At 45.5% G+C, this 17,383-nt stretch overlaps 1 protein-coding gene across 1 annotated transcript; it reads left to right on the top strand.

Moving 5' to 3' along the window:
- Positions 1 to 1,317: 1,317 nt before the first annotated feature.
- PVALEF (parvalbumin like EF-hand containing) lies at positions 1,318 to 15,438 on the top strand. The gene is made up of 5 exons (XM_079965721.1): positions 1,318 to 1,400; positions 10,855 to 10,970; positions 11,728 to 11,863; positions 13,418 to 13,533; positions 14,661 to 15,438. Exons 2-5 carry the CDS (start codon positions 10,865 to 10,867, stop codon positions 14,705 to 14,707), a joined length of 405 nt encoding a protein of 134 aa, XP_079821847.1. The 5' UTR covers positions 1,318 to 1,400; positions 10,855 to 10,864; the 3' UTR covers positions 14,708 to 15,438.
- Positions 15,439 to 17,383: the final 1,945 nt, after the last annotated feature.

The raw sequence follows: 17,383 nt of genomic DNA, 5'->3' as shown, positions 1-17,383 counted from the left end.
AGGAGCTTCCTTGTAGTGGACTGAAGGGAACTTACAGAACAGGGAGGCTGCTGTGGCCAAAGGTGGCTTTAAGTGTAATGCAAAAAGAGAGAGAGTTGACAATCTCTAGTGGAGTAACGGGCTTGGCAGGGATCAAGAGCACTTGGGGTGTTTTTCCATTTTTGCCCATGACTTTCTCTAAGACCTTGAGTACTGAAGCACCAGTTCACACATGTGGATGCATCTTTAAGTATGTATCATCCATCAGTCAATGATTTTGTCACTCGAAGGTAAATATGTGAATTGCCTCTGCCAAAGGATATTGCATTTATAAGCTCTGTGGAAGTTCTGTACGTAGCATCTGATATGTGGTGGGTGTTGAATGTACATGTGAGAGGACTCATTCAAGGTCTCACTGGGTGGGTGCGAGAGGTGGACAGAAAACATCACCTATGATCTTCTACCCCAACTCAGAAAACAAGAATGCAAGATAACCCTTTCTTAGACATTATTGCAGCTTCCATTTTAAAAAATGTTTGTTGCAGCTGTTTTTAACAAATTACTGCTACTGTACCTTATATACTCACTATTGTTTGGTGTAAGGTGATGGAGGCCGTCATAGCACAGCAACAAGGGGCTCCCTGAGAGTGGTTTTTGTTGTTGTTGCTGCTGCTGTGTGGTTTGCTTGTTTTGCCTCTTCACATTTAAAAAACAACAACATATTTTATTAATCTTTCAGATATATACAGGACCATAAGATTCAACAAGAAGGAAAACAATACCCCCTAGCCCCTTCTGTAGTAGCCAACAATGAGTGCATCTAGCATGTCTATATGTTTTAAATTTTGTTTGATACTTTATAGTGTTAGCCATGTTGAGAAACTTTGGATGGAAAGATGGGGTACACATTCATAAGTGGGAGTTGCTAATTCAGTTAATGTGTTTCAAATTAAACTTGCTTTTGCTCTTATTTTAATCTGGGGGAAACGCCTCCCTACTCCTCTGAAAAGCTGGGAACAGGAACTGACAATATGGCAGAGCATGATCCTTGTCATTCCAGCCCATTTCATGGGAAAGGACTGGTTTCTGCTGCATAATGGTAAACCTGTTTGCCTGTTTGTTTGTTTGTTTGTTTGTCTAGTGGGGAGCATACTCCGCAGATCTTCGCTTTGGCCAATATGATATCTGATGCCGAGCATCCAGTTGCCAGTGGCAATTGATAATACCATGCAACCCCGGAAGATGACCCATTGGCGTCTTGAAAGGGCCCAGGAGAATTGCAGGATGCATCCCTGACAGGTGCATCTTGCCATAAATAGCAAAGCTGAGCAAAGGGACCTGGCCTTATAAAAGCCAGGGAGGTGGTTTTAGCTTTCCAAAAAGGAGCCTCCAAGACACAGCCTGAGGAAATTCTGCGGGAGGTAAGTGCTTGCTGTGGATATCGTCAATGCCTAGAGAGAGGCAAGCTAATGTATTAATATGGTAGTCAGAGGGAGGGGACAGTTAGAGAAAAACTGCTAAGTTTTTTCAAGAGCATTAAGAGTCACACTCAGAAAATCCCTGTGATTAGTGAAAGAGGAAAAGAATGGAACTAGTGGAGGCAGTCAAACAATCCAGTTCTGAGAGCTAGAATAGTTTGAGAGCTTAGTAAACTGGTTAGGAATACTAGCTTTGTCGAAGGGATGTTCTATGAACCAAAAAGGTTGTTGGCATTTAATCAAATCAGTGATCAGCATAGGTCGGATGGCTATGGAAAACCAACACATTGAAAAGCTAACATCCCATGGTATTTCAGGCAACAGGTGATGAAACCACCGATTAAAAGTTGCAATAAAGGAATTGGTGGTGGTATTGCTGTGGAAAGGATAGCCAAGTTATATATTTAAAAAAGGTAAAGGCAGATGCATACTGATGTTTGCGTGTTTGTTTGTTTGTTTGTGAAGGAGGGGATTTTGAAAAGTGGGAGCCAGTTGGCTCTTCATGCTATACCCTGATTAATGGCGTACTGTGAATTAGGAGATGGCTCCTGGGTTGCTGTTCCTCTAGCATAAGTTACAGATAGGTAGCCGTGTTGGTCTGCCATAGTCAAAACAAAATAAAAAAATTCCTTCCAGTAGCACCTTAAAGACCAACTTAGTTAGTTCTTGGTATGAGCTTTCGTGTGCATGCACACTTCTTCAGATACACTGAAACAGAAGTCACCAGACCCTTCTATATAGTGAGAAGGTGGGGAGGGGTATTACTCAGAAGGGTGGTGGGAATGGGTGATAGGCAGATAGCTGTGATGAGCCTGTTGACGACTCTTAACGACTGCAATAGGTCTTACAGGAAAAAGCAAGGGGTGAAAAGGTGAAAAATAGCTTTGTCATGTATAATGAGATAAGAATCCAATGTCTTTGTTCAGACCAGGTCTCTAGCATAAGAGTGGGATGCAACAGGCCATGGACCTTGGTGTAGTGTTATGTCCGATATATATATTGTGGTTTGTTTTGCTCAGTTAAACCCTGATTGGGAAGCCAAGAACAAACTTTGAATTCAGATGAGAAACCACAATCCATAGTTTGGATGTAGTGCCAAGTCAAGGGTCATTCTTTGTTGCTGCTGCTAGGGGAGGAATAAAGCCATTAGCTATGTTGTTCAGTCCCAGCTCCTGCCAACCTAGCAATTTAAAAGCACATCAAAGTGCAAGTAGATAAATAGGTACCGCTCCGGCGGTAAGGTAAACAGCATTTCCATGCGCTACTCTGGTTTTGCCAGAAGTGGCTTAGTCATGCTGGCCACATGACCCGGAAGCTGTCTGCGGACAAACGCCGGCTCCCTCAGCCAGTAAAGCGAGATGAGCACGGCAACCCCAGAGTCATCCACAACTGGATTTAACGGTCAGGGGAACTTTACCCTTTTTTACCTGTAATGTAAGCCATTAATGATGGCTAAATGTGACTCTTAAACAAGGCCTGCGTGTGTGATGCTTTGACTACACCCACATGCTCAGGACTGGAGATAGAACAATCTGCCCATTTCAGATCTCTGTTTCTCCTTTTCCCAGTCTTGGATTCAGTTCTCCACATTTCTACAGCAACCTGCAAATTTTATTTTTTAAAGTCCTCATGAAAATTCTTCAACAATTTTGGGTGAATTTCTTCTGATAAACATGTTTGTATGCAGTTTTGACTAACCTACACATTTTTGCAGGCAATTCCTCCTACCACAAAGCATTCTTGTATGTTATCATCACCAATGTATTCCCTTGTTTGCACGTTTGTCTCCAATCTCATACCCTCCAACATTTATCCAATGAAAACAGGAACATCCTAAGGAAAAGTGGGAAATTCTGGAATCAAATCAGAAACCGAGATGGCTTCTCTAAATCAGGAATGTCTCTGGAAAATAGGGACACTTGGAGGGTCTGCAATCTATGGTTTTTTGTAAACATTGTTTGGTTGGAGAGCTTCATCACAAAATTCGAATAGGTTTTTGCTCCCCTGTGGTTTTAGAAAGTGCAAATCTGATAGATTCGGCTTTAAATGCAAACTGAATTGAATTACTCCCCCTTGCCTACTCAGGACTCCAATGCACAAGCCTGCTCTTGCTGCTACTACAACTTCTGTGCAGTTATTTGGTGCCAACCGTTTGCTAAGTGCAGCCTTTTAAATTAAGACATAGAATAAATTAGAGCCGGTGAGGGGGTGGAAAATGCAGTTTTATTTTTATGGGGGGAAGACATTTAAATGCTGTCTCTGAAAGAACTTGAGGAGAGATGATTTGCAAAATGTCAGTGTTGGAAAAGTCCAACTCTCAAACGCTAGAGAAATGTTTCGTGAAGGCAGAGGGCTTCAAAGATGCAAATAGACCAAGGGGCTGGTGGAACATCAAAGACACAAATACAGCAAGCCCCTTTTCTACTTTAGACAAGAGGGCCTCCATGTCATGGCACTTTTTGCAAATAACACTTGAGCCTTTAAATCCCAGAGGGGTAGTAAAATAAGAGGGTAGTCCAGACATGTCTCCAGAAGAGGTGAGAAAGTACAACGCCTACAGAGGGTCTCTCAGCATCCGGGAGTATCCATGGGCAATATTATGGAATGACACCTCCACAGTGCCAGATGGCTTGGCAACCAGCACTAGTGAATATATTTTTGTCCAAATACTGGGATCACACCAGCATCCCCTTACCATGCCTTCACATGTCCAAATGGATTGCTTCACTATTCTGTTCTGTGAACAGCAAAACAGTCTCTGAGTTAGTTACCTCATATGAAAATGGCTGATCTCCCTGAATGCTCAAAAGTCATGGGAGAAGAACTGCCTTGTCCTTTCCTAAATAAACTCTTGGCAGGCAGAGTCTGACAAAACATGGGGAGTCCATTGGGAAAGCTGAGTTATTTAGACTGTGTGTGTAATCCTAGAACTAGTTCACATCACAAGACGTTGCCTTGCGAATATAAGAGTCCCTTAGAGGAGGCAATGGAAGGGTCAAGACGAGCACAAGAGGGGGAGCTTTCTTCAGAGTCCCAGCCAAGCCACAGAAATAAACAAGTCTCCCACTACAGTAATATGGAAGAGTGGGTGTCAGGATATACGTTGTAGAGTTTAAAGAGGAAAGTGTGGAGGACTAAGTGGGGTCAGGACAGGCCTTCAAGTTGTTGTCACCCAAGTGAGGCAAAAAAGCAGAAAATCTTGAGGAGGTCTGAGGCCTACACAACTGGCTGCTAGGCAAGAATTGTCCAATTGCACACTTATGTGTGTTTCCTAGAAGTTCAGGCTCATGAAGCACAATGCACTGCTTCCCTAGCTTCAGGAAAGGACTAAGTTTTGGTTTCAGCTGCATTCCGTTTCATCAGGAGAGTGCTAATACTGGGAAAGACGAGCTACGACAGAGCCTGTTGAAGGACAATAGTACAGGCAACTGTTCGTTTGCTCTGCTAATCTCCAGTTATGTCACTGTCATGGAGCACTGCATTTTTTGGGGATTGGGACAGGTTAGGCACATAGCTGTCAACTTTCGGATTTGAAAATAAGGGATCAGCAGCCTCACCTGTCCCGGGAACAGTCTACGGGATATCTAAACATCCAGGAAAGCAGCAGGAAGCAGCAGGAAACGGCACTGGAATAAAGGAATTTCCCACCAAAAAAAGGGAAGGTTGACAGCTACGTTTAGGCAATCTTTGCACGCAAGAGGTTTCACACAGAGGCCCACCTTGGTGGGAAAGATTGTTAGGAAACAAAATGATCACATCAGGGTGTGGACACCTTAAGGTTCTTCACGTGTCAGCACATGACTGATCTAGGCTTGCAACATTTCACCCCAATCTAGCCTGGTTGCCCTCTCAGGTCACTGATTTGCAGCCTTCTCACACCTGAAGCCACACTGTATGAAAGTCTATTTCTCATCCAGCTAAGAACAGGAACCCTCTAACACACTGCTCCAATCCCGTTTTTCAAGATGCTCACAGCTAGGTCTAGCTCCATTTGTGCCCTAGCAGGATTTTTAAAATCCCCACAGTATTTCACCAAAGCTGAATGATAGCTTTTACTTTGAAGAACTTGGTGGAATATATATGTAAAACAATTTCGACCCAATGAATTCCTAGGTCATATCAAACTCAGCGACCATGAGGCCACGCTAGGAGTGCAATTGGCAACTGGCGTTGGCACGGCTGATTTGCCTGCAGATGCATTCATCCAGAATATCAACTTCTCCTATGGGATGCAACAGTTCACTGTAGGTGTGAATTTGAAATGTGCCCTTGATTAAACCTTTGCAGCACGGGTCAGCAAAGGCAACATTCTTTCTCTACATTGAACAGAACTTAGCTGGGAACTAACATTCGTCTGCATATCTTTTACATAGTAGATCTTTCTATACTGCAACTCCCATCTTCTCTGAGCTACCTGTACTGGCATTCTGGCTGGGGCTGAAGGGAGTTGGGGCCCACGTTGGCTACCCTTGATCTAACCCAAAAAGGAAAGCTCAGTGTTTTTCCTAACGCTTACAGCCTGTTTTATCCGATATGCTTTCGTGTATACCAAGTGACAGTGATTCTGGGATAGTGTGGCCAACTGGCAGCTCGTGAGCTGCATGCAATTTTATCTGCCCTCTGGAGAACCTGCCAGAGACGTGCCAGAATGCCCCCCCCCCCCCAGTTTCAGCTGGAAGAAGAATGGGTGGGGTGGGGAGCAGGGATTGCCTTTCTGCCTAGGCCTGCTTTCTTATCATGGGATGCAAACGTTGCTTTTATAAGCTCCTGCATCACACCAGCCTACATTCTGCATAATCGAATGTCAACACTTCCACAGTCTACAGACAAACCTCACTCATCATTTCCTAATGGAGAAAAGACCACACCCTCAGGATCAGGCCCTCGGCTTTCCTTTTTCCTTGCTACTGAGAGTGGGAGCCAGCTTTGTCTTTCATCTCCTTTTCAAAAATAAAAATAAAAATGTACCACCAGCCTCCCTTTTTGATCCACTCATGTTCCTTTGTAATCCAGCATTTTGCAGTGGCGTTCTGTTGTTGTTGTTAAATGAAGTGTGCACTGCAGAGTTTGGGAAGTGAGGGTGACTCACCCAGGAGTTAAGCTCGTCTAGCAGACGCTTGGCTGCCAGCGAGGGGGAAAGAGCCAAAGAGGCTGAGCCCAGTCAGCTTGATTGGCAAGATGAGCAGCTAGCTCAGTGCAACAGGATTTACTGGAATTTGAAATCTGCCTGTGGTTTTAGCAGGCAATTGAAAGCTTCCTTCCCTTGGATTAAACAGGAGATAATCTCGGTAAATAGCATGACTCCACCATGTGGGGCTGAATCCAGACGCACACGCATGACTATATCACCCAAGATTCACCTCTGTGAAGGCAAAGGGATTCAGAGATGGAGGGAAGATGCTACACGGCCCTCTTCCTGCAAGGCAGTATGAACCAGTAGATATAGTGGCTTGTCTCAAGAGTGGAGGAGCAGTTCTGAATGAGTTCCTAAAGATGTTGTCTAGCACAAGCCTTGAGGCAATTAATGGCAATCCTTAATCATCCCTGGCATATGCTCGTCCAGACTTTCCATCAATGCTGACAATGACAGCAATCACTCAACTCCTCTAAATGATGCATTCAGTTGCCTGTTTGTTCTTCCCCACAGAAGCAGCCTTTCCTGAATATTCTACAGAATATCCATGCAGCTGCAAATTAATCCGGAGGCTCTTTCCCCTTCTCTGTGTGGCAGTGAATAACATCTCTCTTTTAATAATCATGCAATCTACATATGCTCCATTGTCCCTATTTACCAGGGAAAGTACTGGTAGGGTGTTGGGGGGGGCAGCGGAGTTGCATCTTTCCCTAGTAAATTTATGTTCTCTTCGGCCTTGGATGGATTTTGGGTGTGTGTGCCCTTTTAAACAGCTAGTCAGTGTGTACATTATTAAAATTTTGATTCTTCAGGGTTCAGCCCCTCTCCCACAGAATCTAGAAGCCATATATCTTAGGAGGAACAAAAAAATTAATATAAAACAACTGCTCATGGCATCTGCTCAGCAGGGCTGACCTTAGAAATTTTGTAGCCTAAGGACAAAATGGCGCCTCCCACATCCCATGTACGAAAGTCGAAGAAGCGGGCAGTTGACAAATACTTCAGCAGGGGTGATGAGACAGAGTTTGACCACTGCCCTTGACGGCAGTAGACTAGCTTAACAAGTGCAAGCCTAGTCATGTGTTGGCCACAGCTCTGTCAACGCTCCACCCACAGCATCTGCTGCCTGAGGCAGTAGCCTTACTCTGCCAAATGACAGGGCTGGCCCTGTCTCTCTCAGTTATAGGGTGGCTATGTGTTCTTCCTCATGGGGACAGTCCCCTTTTTAAAGGAGTACTATATTTGAAGGGCTGTCCCATCCAAATCCAATTCAAAGATAAAGAAGGGAGAGCAAGATAGAACTGGACTGCAGACTGAGCAAGCACATAGGCCACCCCTCACAGTTTTCACCTCTATAGTGACATATATTGTGTTTCTATTTAAATTGTGGTGATTATTCCTAGCTTTGGACCTATATCAGTTCATGCAAATTTTATGCAAGTAAGTGTCCTCTTTTTTGGTGATGCATTTTCCTTTTTTCCGTGATGCACAGGTGGCCACCCTTCCTTAGCTGTAGGGTGATCCTGGCTTCAAAACTTAAGTGTCCACAGTTGGGCCTGGTGAGCATTTAAGGTCCCCAACCCTAATCTGCAGGTTGTCATCAGATTGTATTTTATTCTGATCCTGATTTGATTTTAGGAGGTATTTTAATTGGTTGTCTGATTTTATGTTAATGTGTTAAACATTTGATGTTAGCCGCTCTGAGTCTGGTTTTGGCCGGGGAGGGCGGGGTATAAATTATTATTATTACTACTGCTATTATTATTATTATTATTATTATTAACATACAGTGGTACCTCAGGTTAAGTACTTAATTAGTTCCGGAGGTCCGTGCTTAACCTGAAACTGTTCCTAACCTGAAGCACTACTTTAGCTAATGGGCCTCCCGCTGCTGCTGTGCCGCCAGAGCACAATTTCTGTTCTCATCCTGAAGCAAAGTTATCAACCCAAGATACTATTTCTGGGTTAGCGGAGTCTGTAACCTGAAGCGTATGCCCAAGGTACTATTTCTGGGTTAGGGGAGTCTGTAACCTGAAGCATATGTAACCTGAAGCATATGTAACCCGAGGTACCACTGTACTAGCAGGGATGGCCCACCCATGAGACAAGGTGAGGCGACTGCCTCAGGTGGCAGGATCCACAGGGACAACATATCTGGCCTCCAAGGAATGCACTATCTGCTGCTGGTGCTGGTGCTGGTGCTGCTGCTGCTGCAGTCGCAATCACAGCAATGGCTGCGGCACACTCCTTGGAGATCTGACTCTTCCTCAGCAGCCCCCTCTTGCCACCTCTACAGCAACCTCTTGGCAAATAAGGAGGCATTGCTGGTTTCCTCCCACCCCTAGAGAAGCAATGGTGGAGGCTGCCTTCTGAAGTGGAGCTGCACCCTCCTGGTGTGATTTAGGGCAGGCACCTTTCCCAACCGCAATTGGCCTTTGATTCCCACTTCAGCCATCTGATTTGACCCCCTTCCCTTTGTTCCTGATGCACTTCTTCCCTCACCCCTTCTTCCCATTTTGTGGTTTGCCTCAGGTGCCAAAACGTATTGGGCTGACCCTGCATGCTAGCAAGCTTAATGCTGACTCGGCCATTAATTTGTACCTTATCCCCCACTCATGCGCGAGATGAGCTACAAGCCTTTAAGAAACAACTGTGTTCTGCATGACCATTCATGCCTTTATTTGTCTGTTCACCACCGTATTAATTTTAGAAAGGAAACAGTGCAAAATTACTCTGGGGATTGCTGGTGGGGGAGAGATTTAATGGTAACATAATAATGTCGGGTGGGGGGGGGAGGAATCAGTGCATTGCATAGTTGGCTTTCTTGTAAAGTTGCAGAACTTTAAAAAAAAAAAATAATCAAGGAGTTTGACAGAGCAGAGGAAAGGAAAGACACAACTGGGCAGAATGCCAAGAGAGTGTTGCTCTTGAAAAAAAAAACATTATGTCTTCCTTCACCCTCAACAAAGGGTGTGAGTGGAGGAAGATGAGTCTTGGCTTTTGCACACAAGAGGAAATCGAATTGCCCTTGGGCCCTGCTGTTCACCAGTCCCACCCCTCATTTCTGAACCAGATAACCCTGCAACAACTCTAAATTAGTATACGTAGTTGGTTCCATTGTAAGATTGAACATCCTAAAAAGTATTCTTAAGTTTTATGTTGCTGTTGTTTTTTAAAAAAACACTTTATGATAGCTTTACTGGTTAACTTGTTTCAGAAGCGAATGCAAGACAGACTTCCGTGGAGTAAATAAAAATACAGTGGTACCTCGGGTTAAGAACTTAATTCGTTCCGGAGGTCCGTTCTTAACCTGAAACTGTTCTTAACCCGAAGCACCACTTTAGCTAATGGGGCCTCCCGCTGCCGCTGCACAATTTCTGTTCTCATCCTGAAGCCAAGTTCCTAACCCGAGGTACTATTTCTGGGTTAGCGGAGTCTGTAACCTGAAGCGTCTGTAACCTGAAGCGTCTGTAACCTGAAGCATCTGTAACCTGAAGCGTCTATAACCTGAAGCGTCTGTAACCTGAAGTGTCTGTAACTCGAGTTACCACTGTAGCATATAGAGAGGAGCAAAGGAAGCAGCGTTATTCTGAGTAGGACAATCGGGCCATCTAGCTCAGGCCTGCAATTGGCACTGACTCCCCAGAGTTTCAGACAGAAGACTCTCCCAGTCCTACTTGGATATGGCGTGGATTGGAACACTGAGCCATGGGCCTTCCTCGAGGAAAAGACCAAGGAAGAGTACAAGAGACCAGCGGTGGCGGCAGTACAAATCACAAAGCACCTAGTTTAACTGTCTCACCCGCCATGAGGAGAAGGAGTCACTCTGGTCCTCAGTTCCCTCGCCCCACCTGCAATAATGCTGACTTATCTTGCAGGGTTATTGCAAGGAACAGCAACTCAGTAATGCACATGAAGTGCTTTGAACATTTGAAAGTACCGTACAAGTATTAAGCATGCTCATCTTATAGGGCTGTCGTAAGGATTGCAGAGATATTTATGTGAAGCACTTTCCACAGTGGAATGTGCTTCATAAACACTGCTTTGAAGCAGTTCCTAAGATTCACCTGCTGCTTTTGAGTTGCTGGGATTTGTTTGGCTTCTTCCTCTTCTCTACCTGCCCCCCCCCCTTCTCTGCAGAGAAGTTGCTTGGAGGAGGTTGTGATGAGACAAGGGGGAACACTCAAGTTAGACTAGCGTTGCTGATGCGTTATGTGCGATACAACTGCATCATCTTACATCCGCACTCCATTTCTTTTGTAGCAACAACGGTATGGCGGACGATTTTACTTGCCAAGTCAAGAAGATGGCCTTGGCCATGGGGGCATCCCTGTCTGACAAGGATATTGACCTGCTGCCTTCAGACATGAGGCATCATGGTAAGGAACAGATTATGGGTGCAAGCCGCGGTGCACATCTGCAACGGATGTTTAGATTAGCTCATCTGGAGCAACAAGCGCTCCTCAGTCCCTTACACTGACCTTCAAACACATAACCCAAAGGTTGCATACAGTCCCTCCCCGGATTTTTCTGTGCCCCCCCCCAATTATTTCAAAAAATATATACTGACTGTTCCCATAGGCCACCCAATGTGATAGATTTTAAAAAATATTGTGTGTGCCTATACCTCTCTCGTAGGTACCTCACTATGATGCTGATTGGCTTTTGTAACCCTCCAGATCCCCAAAATGTGTCTCTTTTAATTGGTCACACCCACCTTTTCACTTCAGCCATGCCCACCTTGACACATGGTCCTCAGAGGTCAGTGCAGCCTTTGGCCTGAAAAAGATTAGAATAACACTCCTCACAAACCTGAACTCAAACGGTGGCCAACGGATTAACGAGTATAACAGGGGGTTAACTAATCTACAAGAGATCATCATTAGTATGAACCATACTTCTAAATATATGTAGATCTTGGGTTCAGTGTCTACAGGTTATTTTCCTTTTATTTGCTCCTGGCTCAAGCTGCCACCCAAGAAAACTTGGGGCCCCATTTTGGAGGTCTGGGTAGCTGCGCCTTGTATGGGAAGTCAGAGCTTGCTCACCTCACTTCTGTAAAGTCCTTCAGCCCCCAAAACCCACCTCACCATAACAAAGCAGTTTTTGAATTAAAAGCCACCCAATCTGTTGCAGCTTCATTCAACTACGCCAAGTTCTTTGAATATATGCGGCAGTTTCTGACATCAGACGACCGGGAGATACACTTGCGAAAGGCCTTCCAAGTGCTTGACAAGGACGGGAGTGGATTCATTGAGTGGAATGAAATAAAGTAAGAAACCTCTGATGTGAAGTGTTGTCAAGTGCCAGGAGGAGTCAACCTGGGACGACACCCAACATTGGTCAAACCGAGAGTATATTGAAATCAATGTGCTTAACTTTATTGATTTCAATGGGTCTGCTCAGTGTATGACAAGCATTGGGTATCACCCATTCATTCATTCTTCTTATACAGAAGAATTTCTACATACACATAATTTTTGGAAGGTTATTTAATCTCTATGGATTACCTTTTTTCAGACTCGAAGCTAAAAAGGATCTCAGGTAGCTGGGCTTGCCTGAGATCTTTAAGTGTTGGTTTGGGAACCAAATGCCCCTCAGTTGCCAGGATTAGGGCTGGGCAATATCTGGTTTTCGACATTGATATCTATCACCAGCTAAACATCAAAATATACCGGTATATCACAATGTGTGAAATAAGGATGGAGCTATGTAGAGGCATTGGTGGGCTGCACAGTTTTCCCCACATTGTGATTTTTGCATAGCACATGTGTGTGTGTGTGTGTGTGTGTGCGCGCGCGCGCGCACGCACACACACACACACACACACACACACACACACATTGTGATTTGTGATATATTGCCAGGTCAAAAATTATGAAACCAATATCACAATACAGGCTTCAAACCAATTTTGAACGATCTATCGCCCAGCCTTAGCCAGGATAGATATGCGAACTGATGAGACCCAGCACCGAAAAAATACATATTTGTGACCAATGCTTTCCCATAGGTTACACTCCTTTTGGCACACTTTTGGGTGTCAAATTACCCTCCCTGTGGCAACCCACCTGCTGCTTGTCTGTTATTTTTCTTGGACTCAAGAGGGCCAGTTCTGTTCAGAGAGAACTGGGATACGTTACCCGGTCAATCCTCACCCCATGTGTTTGGATGACAAAATGCAGGAGAGCCCTGTCTGAAATTATTATTGCAGAAAACGTTTGGGCTCGCTACTCTTATCATCCTGGCATGTCAGGCTGCACTGCCAAAACCCACTTCTATCTATAATAATGACAAACTCTGTTCTCTATTGCACTTGATAACCTTGGCTAAGACGATTAAGACACATCCTGCATGCTTAACTATAGGCATCCAGGTCTGTCAGCAATTCAGCTTCCCCCTCTCTCCCTTTCTTTTCTTGCTGCAATCCTGTATCCCAAAGCAGGAGAAAAGAGATGTCCCAGAAGAGCAGATGTCTCTGCTACATGAGATGTGGAAAAACAAGCCTACTGTATAGCCTGGAACAGGAACAGGGAACCTGTGGCCGAACAACTGGTGTTGGGACAACAGCTCACATCATCCCTTACCATTAGTTATGGGGCTGATGGAGCCCCAAGTTCCCCATCCCTGAGCTAGAATATCTTGCAAAACAAGAAGCTCCAATTCATAGAACCTTAGATTTGTAGCCCTGGAAGAGATCCCAAGGGTTATCTGGTCCAACCCCCTGCAATGCATTTGTGATACTGGCTCTGCTACTGACTGAAGAGTAATCGCAGAACCACATGCTTCCACTCTCTGAGGCTCAGCTTTCCCCTCCTGCCCTTAGGTACATCTTACAAACAGTGCCCAGCAATATGCCAGTGGTGCCCTTATCAGATGAAGAGGCTGAAGCCATTATCCAAGCAGCTGACACAGATGGGGATGGCCGGATTGATTTTGAAGGTGGGCAGAGAATGTATCATGGCAGTGATGGTGGCATCTCTGGGGTATACAGCACTGGGGGCTCAGAAGCAGAGGGCGCCTAGTCCTATTTAGAACTGGATGGGTCTACCTGCCCAGTTCCCTGTATCCAATACTGTAAGGGGAAAGGCATGTAAGCCTAAGCAAATGCAAAATGTGGCAGAAGAGCTCCTGCTGAGATTCGATCACCACATCTGGAGCTGATCCGAAGGACATCACTAGAACCAGGTACTCAGAAGATAATCGTGGCAAAGTTATGTAAACTGCCAGGGAATACTGTTGGGACAAGTGGCCCTGGAACAGGTGGGAAGTGAGAAGCCTAGAAATAGGCAGTGTTCGTTTTGGATTGCCTTTTGTTGATTGTTGTGTAGTGTCTTGTTTTGTACTTGTTTTGTTTTTAAAACTAATACTGTAAAGCATTTTTAAAAAGAGTGTTAGAAAAGCCTAGACTGTGGCCACTTTTGATGGGCACTTTGGTAAGCAATAAAGGTCAAATACATTGCCTGTCTCCCAACCATTACCCCCAAATCCCCTATGCTAGCCTTTTTACATCTCCTAGGCTAGGGCTTACCCACACTTACCTTTTACCCTACTCTTTCCAGGTCTGCGCTTTAGTGCTCAGTGTCAATTCAGGTTTTCCATGGATTGATATTTGCTCCGATTGAGCTTTAAAGAGCAGGTTTTTGCAGGGAAAGCTCCAGAGCAAAACGAAAAAAAAAAGTGTGTGTGTGTGTGCTCAGACATGGACCTTTAAATAGCAGACCATGCCAGGAAGGAGAAGAAGAACGGTAAGCAAAGATAAATAAGCCCCTAGTTTGAGTTTCCCCTCAAGTGATGTCTGCTCACTAATACTGAACTAGTTAATCAATCAATTCAATTTATATCCTGCCCTTTCTCCCAGAGGGGCCCAGGGCATTAATAATATTCAGCTGCTCATGCAGTTGGACTCTGTCTGTAGAACTGGTGGTGGTCTCCAAAATTTATGAACTGGCTTATTAATACTTTTTTTTTTTAATGGGAAGGCAAAAAGTTAACGAATAACTGCCTTAAATGCAGCTCCCATCTCAGACACTAAACCTACCTACTTCATCTGCCTGTTTCTATTGCAGAGTTTTCCGATATGGTCACAAAGGAAAAGGTTCCAAAGAAAAAGTAGAAAAGACCAAGAAGAACAGCCTCCCGTTTCCCTACGCAAGAATGCTGTGCTGGGGGTGGGATGATGGAACTTACCTGTCTATGATCATGTTGCACTTTTTGAAAGATCTCTCCTTATTATTAATATTTTTGCAGGATGCAGTGGGTAGGTGCGTGGGGAATCTGCAGCTTGCTGTCAGGGTGTACTGAGAGAGGCCTCTCTCTCCAAACTGGAAAACCAGCCTGTTAGTCACAAAATGCTACCCAGCCCTTGAATAGGTTTCTTTCCAGGCCCAGGCTACCTGCCCCAGAGCGATTATATCTCACCTGGCCCGGCAGTGGCAGACTCCAACTATGGCGACGGAGCGAGATCAGCTCTCCAAACTCTTAAAGAGTGATTATGGTTAAGAGGCACGTGCTTCCTCCTTTGTCTCAAGCCATCCTTTGGTCTGTGTTCATCAAATTTAGCTTTGGCCTAGCTGCTCCCCACTTTGCCTGGTAGTAGACTGACTGCTTTTGGTGGGGAAAGGAGAACGGTTTGCCTGCGTTTTTGGACAACAGGACTGAAAGCGAACCGGAAATGCTTGCGCGTGTTTCGCAGCCTGCCCAAATCCTGACGCGATATTTTCTCTCCCTGGACCTTCCTGCTAGCTTTCCAGTTAGGAACCATTAAGAGCCTAGTGGGTTTTGCGCCAAAGGAAAATGCTACTTTTGTCCTTTGCTGTCCAAGGCAAATAAAAGCCTTCTGTTTTAGCTCAGCGGCTACTGCGTCCTCCTTTGTCTTGACTCTTTGCTTTTGTTTTACCCTCATTGGGGTCTTGGGGGGGGGGAGACAGGACGGGAAAGAAGGAAAGCTAGTGGCAGATCTGCAAACCACCACAAACTGGGTCTCTGTCCTGTGAGGAAGGGTTCTGCTTCCCTGGGCAAATAGCAGTAGGCCTCATCATCAGCTGAACACCTGCTGCTGCCCACACTGCTGAACCCAGGTGCTTTTTATGTGCCAGTTGGGCTAGGATTTCTTCCCAAAGTCACATTCTCACTTCCAGTGGTGTCTGAATTGAGGCTTGTTGGGGCGGAAGGCAGAGAGGCCTACAGGAGGAGGCCTCAGGTTCCTCCCTGCTGAGGGCAACACTGAGACTAAGAAAAAGAAAGCAGATTGCCATTGTTGGGCTGGTTGTAAGAAGGCAGACTGGCTGCACTTAGCTGGGCACTGCCCCATTTGCCCTAATGGACCAGCCCTACACTGCTAACTTCAGAGGGATCTTCCTCAGAACGGATGAGAGAAATGTGTATATGTGTTGCATTCACTCTCCCTTGCTTGCTCTGATGTCATTGATTATCACAATGCACCCAGACCCTCCACAACGAACATGCCTTTAAGCTGCACGTTAGATACAAGGACACATTTAACTTCATATTGAGTCTGGCCCTAAAGAATTTGATTTTCATCCTCCTTAACTTTGAGCAGTGCCTACCACAGCTGCAGGGACGCAGGTGGCACTGTGGTCTAAACCACAGAGCCTAGGGCTTGCCGATCAGAAGGTCGGCGGTTCGAATCCCTGCGACGGAGTGAGCTCCCGTTGCTCGGTCCCAGCTCCTGCCCACCTAGCAGCTTGAAAGCACATCAAAGTGCAAGTAGATAAATAGGTACCGCTCCAGCAGGAAGGTAAACGGTGTTTCCGTGCGCTGCTCTGGTTCACCAGAAGTGACTTAGTCATGCTGGCAACATGACCCAGAAGCTGTCTGCGGACAAATGCCGGCTCCCTCGGCCTATAGAGCGAGATGAGTGCCGCAACCCTAGAGTCATCCGTGACTGGACCTAATGGTCAGGGGTACCTTTACCTTTACTTTACCACAGCTGCATGGGTTGTAGAACCTTAACAGCAGAGCTTTCCATGTCGGAGACACACTTTTTAGACACGCATCATTTTGCGACACAGTCGTTCAGTTTTACTAGCAAACTGGAGGTTAAACTAACCCCTTTCCAGCCCCCGGAAGGAGCATGGCAACATACCTACATGCTGCAGCCGACACACAAACATGTCACGGCACACAGTTTGGAAAGTTCTGCCTTACAGGGTTCATACCCCAGGAGATGCTCCCGGCTGCTGGGAAGGATCTGAGGATGGCAGAGCAGTGGTGGCAGAGCCAAAGAGTGCCTCTACTTCACCAGAGTGCATCTCAACAGTCATGTGCTCAGAAGAGGGCTGGTTTTTAGCACATGGCCTGAGAGAGGCTGGTTCTGGATGAGAAGGTTCTGCTCTGTCAACTTAGGCAGGGATTCCTCTTTTCTGCCTACAGGCTCTTAGCAAGCTGAAGTAAAGATGATAGAAATCAGCTTGCTTTGGGGAGAAAAAAGAAAAGGCGAATGAACAAGAGACAGATTGCCCATGTGCACTTGAAGCCTCCTCTATCCAGCACAGCTCAGCTTTTTGAGGTTAAGAGAATAGTGCCATCTGGTGGCACCTGTGCTACAGCTGGCTTTTAACACATCCTCCAAAGGTGAAAATCGCATGATTGTCGGCAAAGCAGGGCCAGCCTTGCCATTTGGCAGTGAGGCAATACAGCTCAAGTGGCAGGTACCTGGTTGTATGCTTTGGTTGTGGGGACAGAGCTGTGCATGCCACATAGTTTGCCAGGTTTCTCCATAACTACCCTGCAGAGAACACTTTCCTACCGCTAGTACTGAAATAAAATT

Source organism: Podarcis cretensis (assembly GCF_951804945.1).
Source record: "Podarcis cretensis genome assembly, chromosome: 2".
NCBI lineage: Eukaryota > Metazoa > Chordata > Lepidosauria > Squamata > Lacertidae > Podarcis > Podarcis cretensis.
The sequence above is the reverse complement of the archived record's forward strand: the minus strand, read 5'-3'. Positions and strand labels throughout refer to the sequence as shown.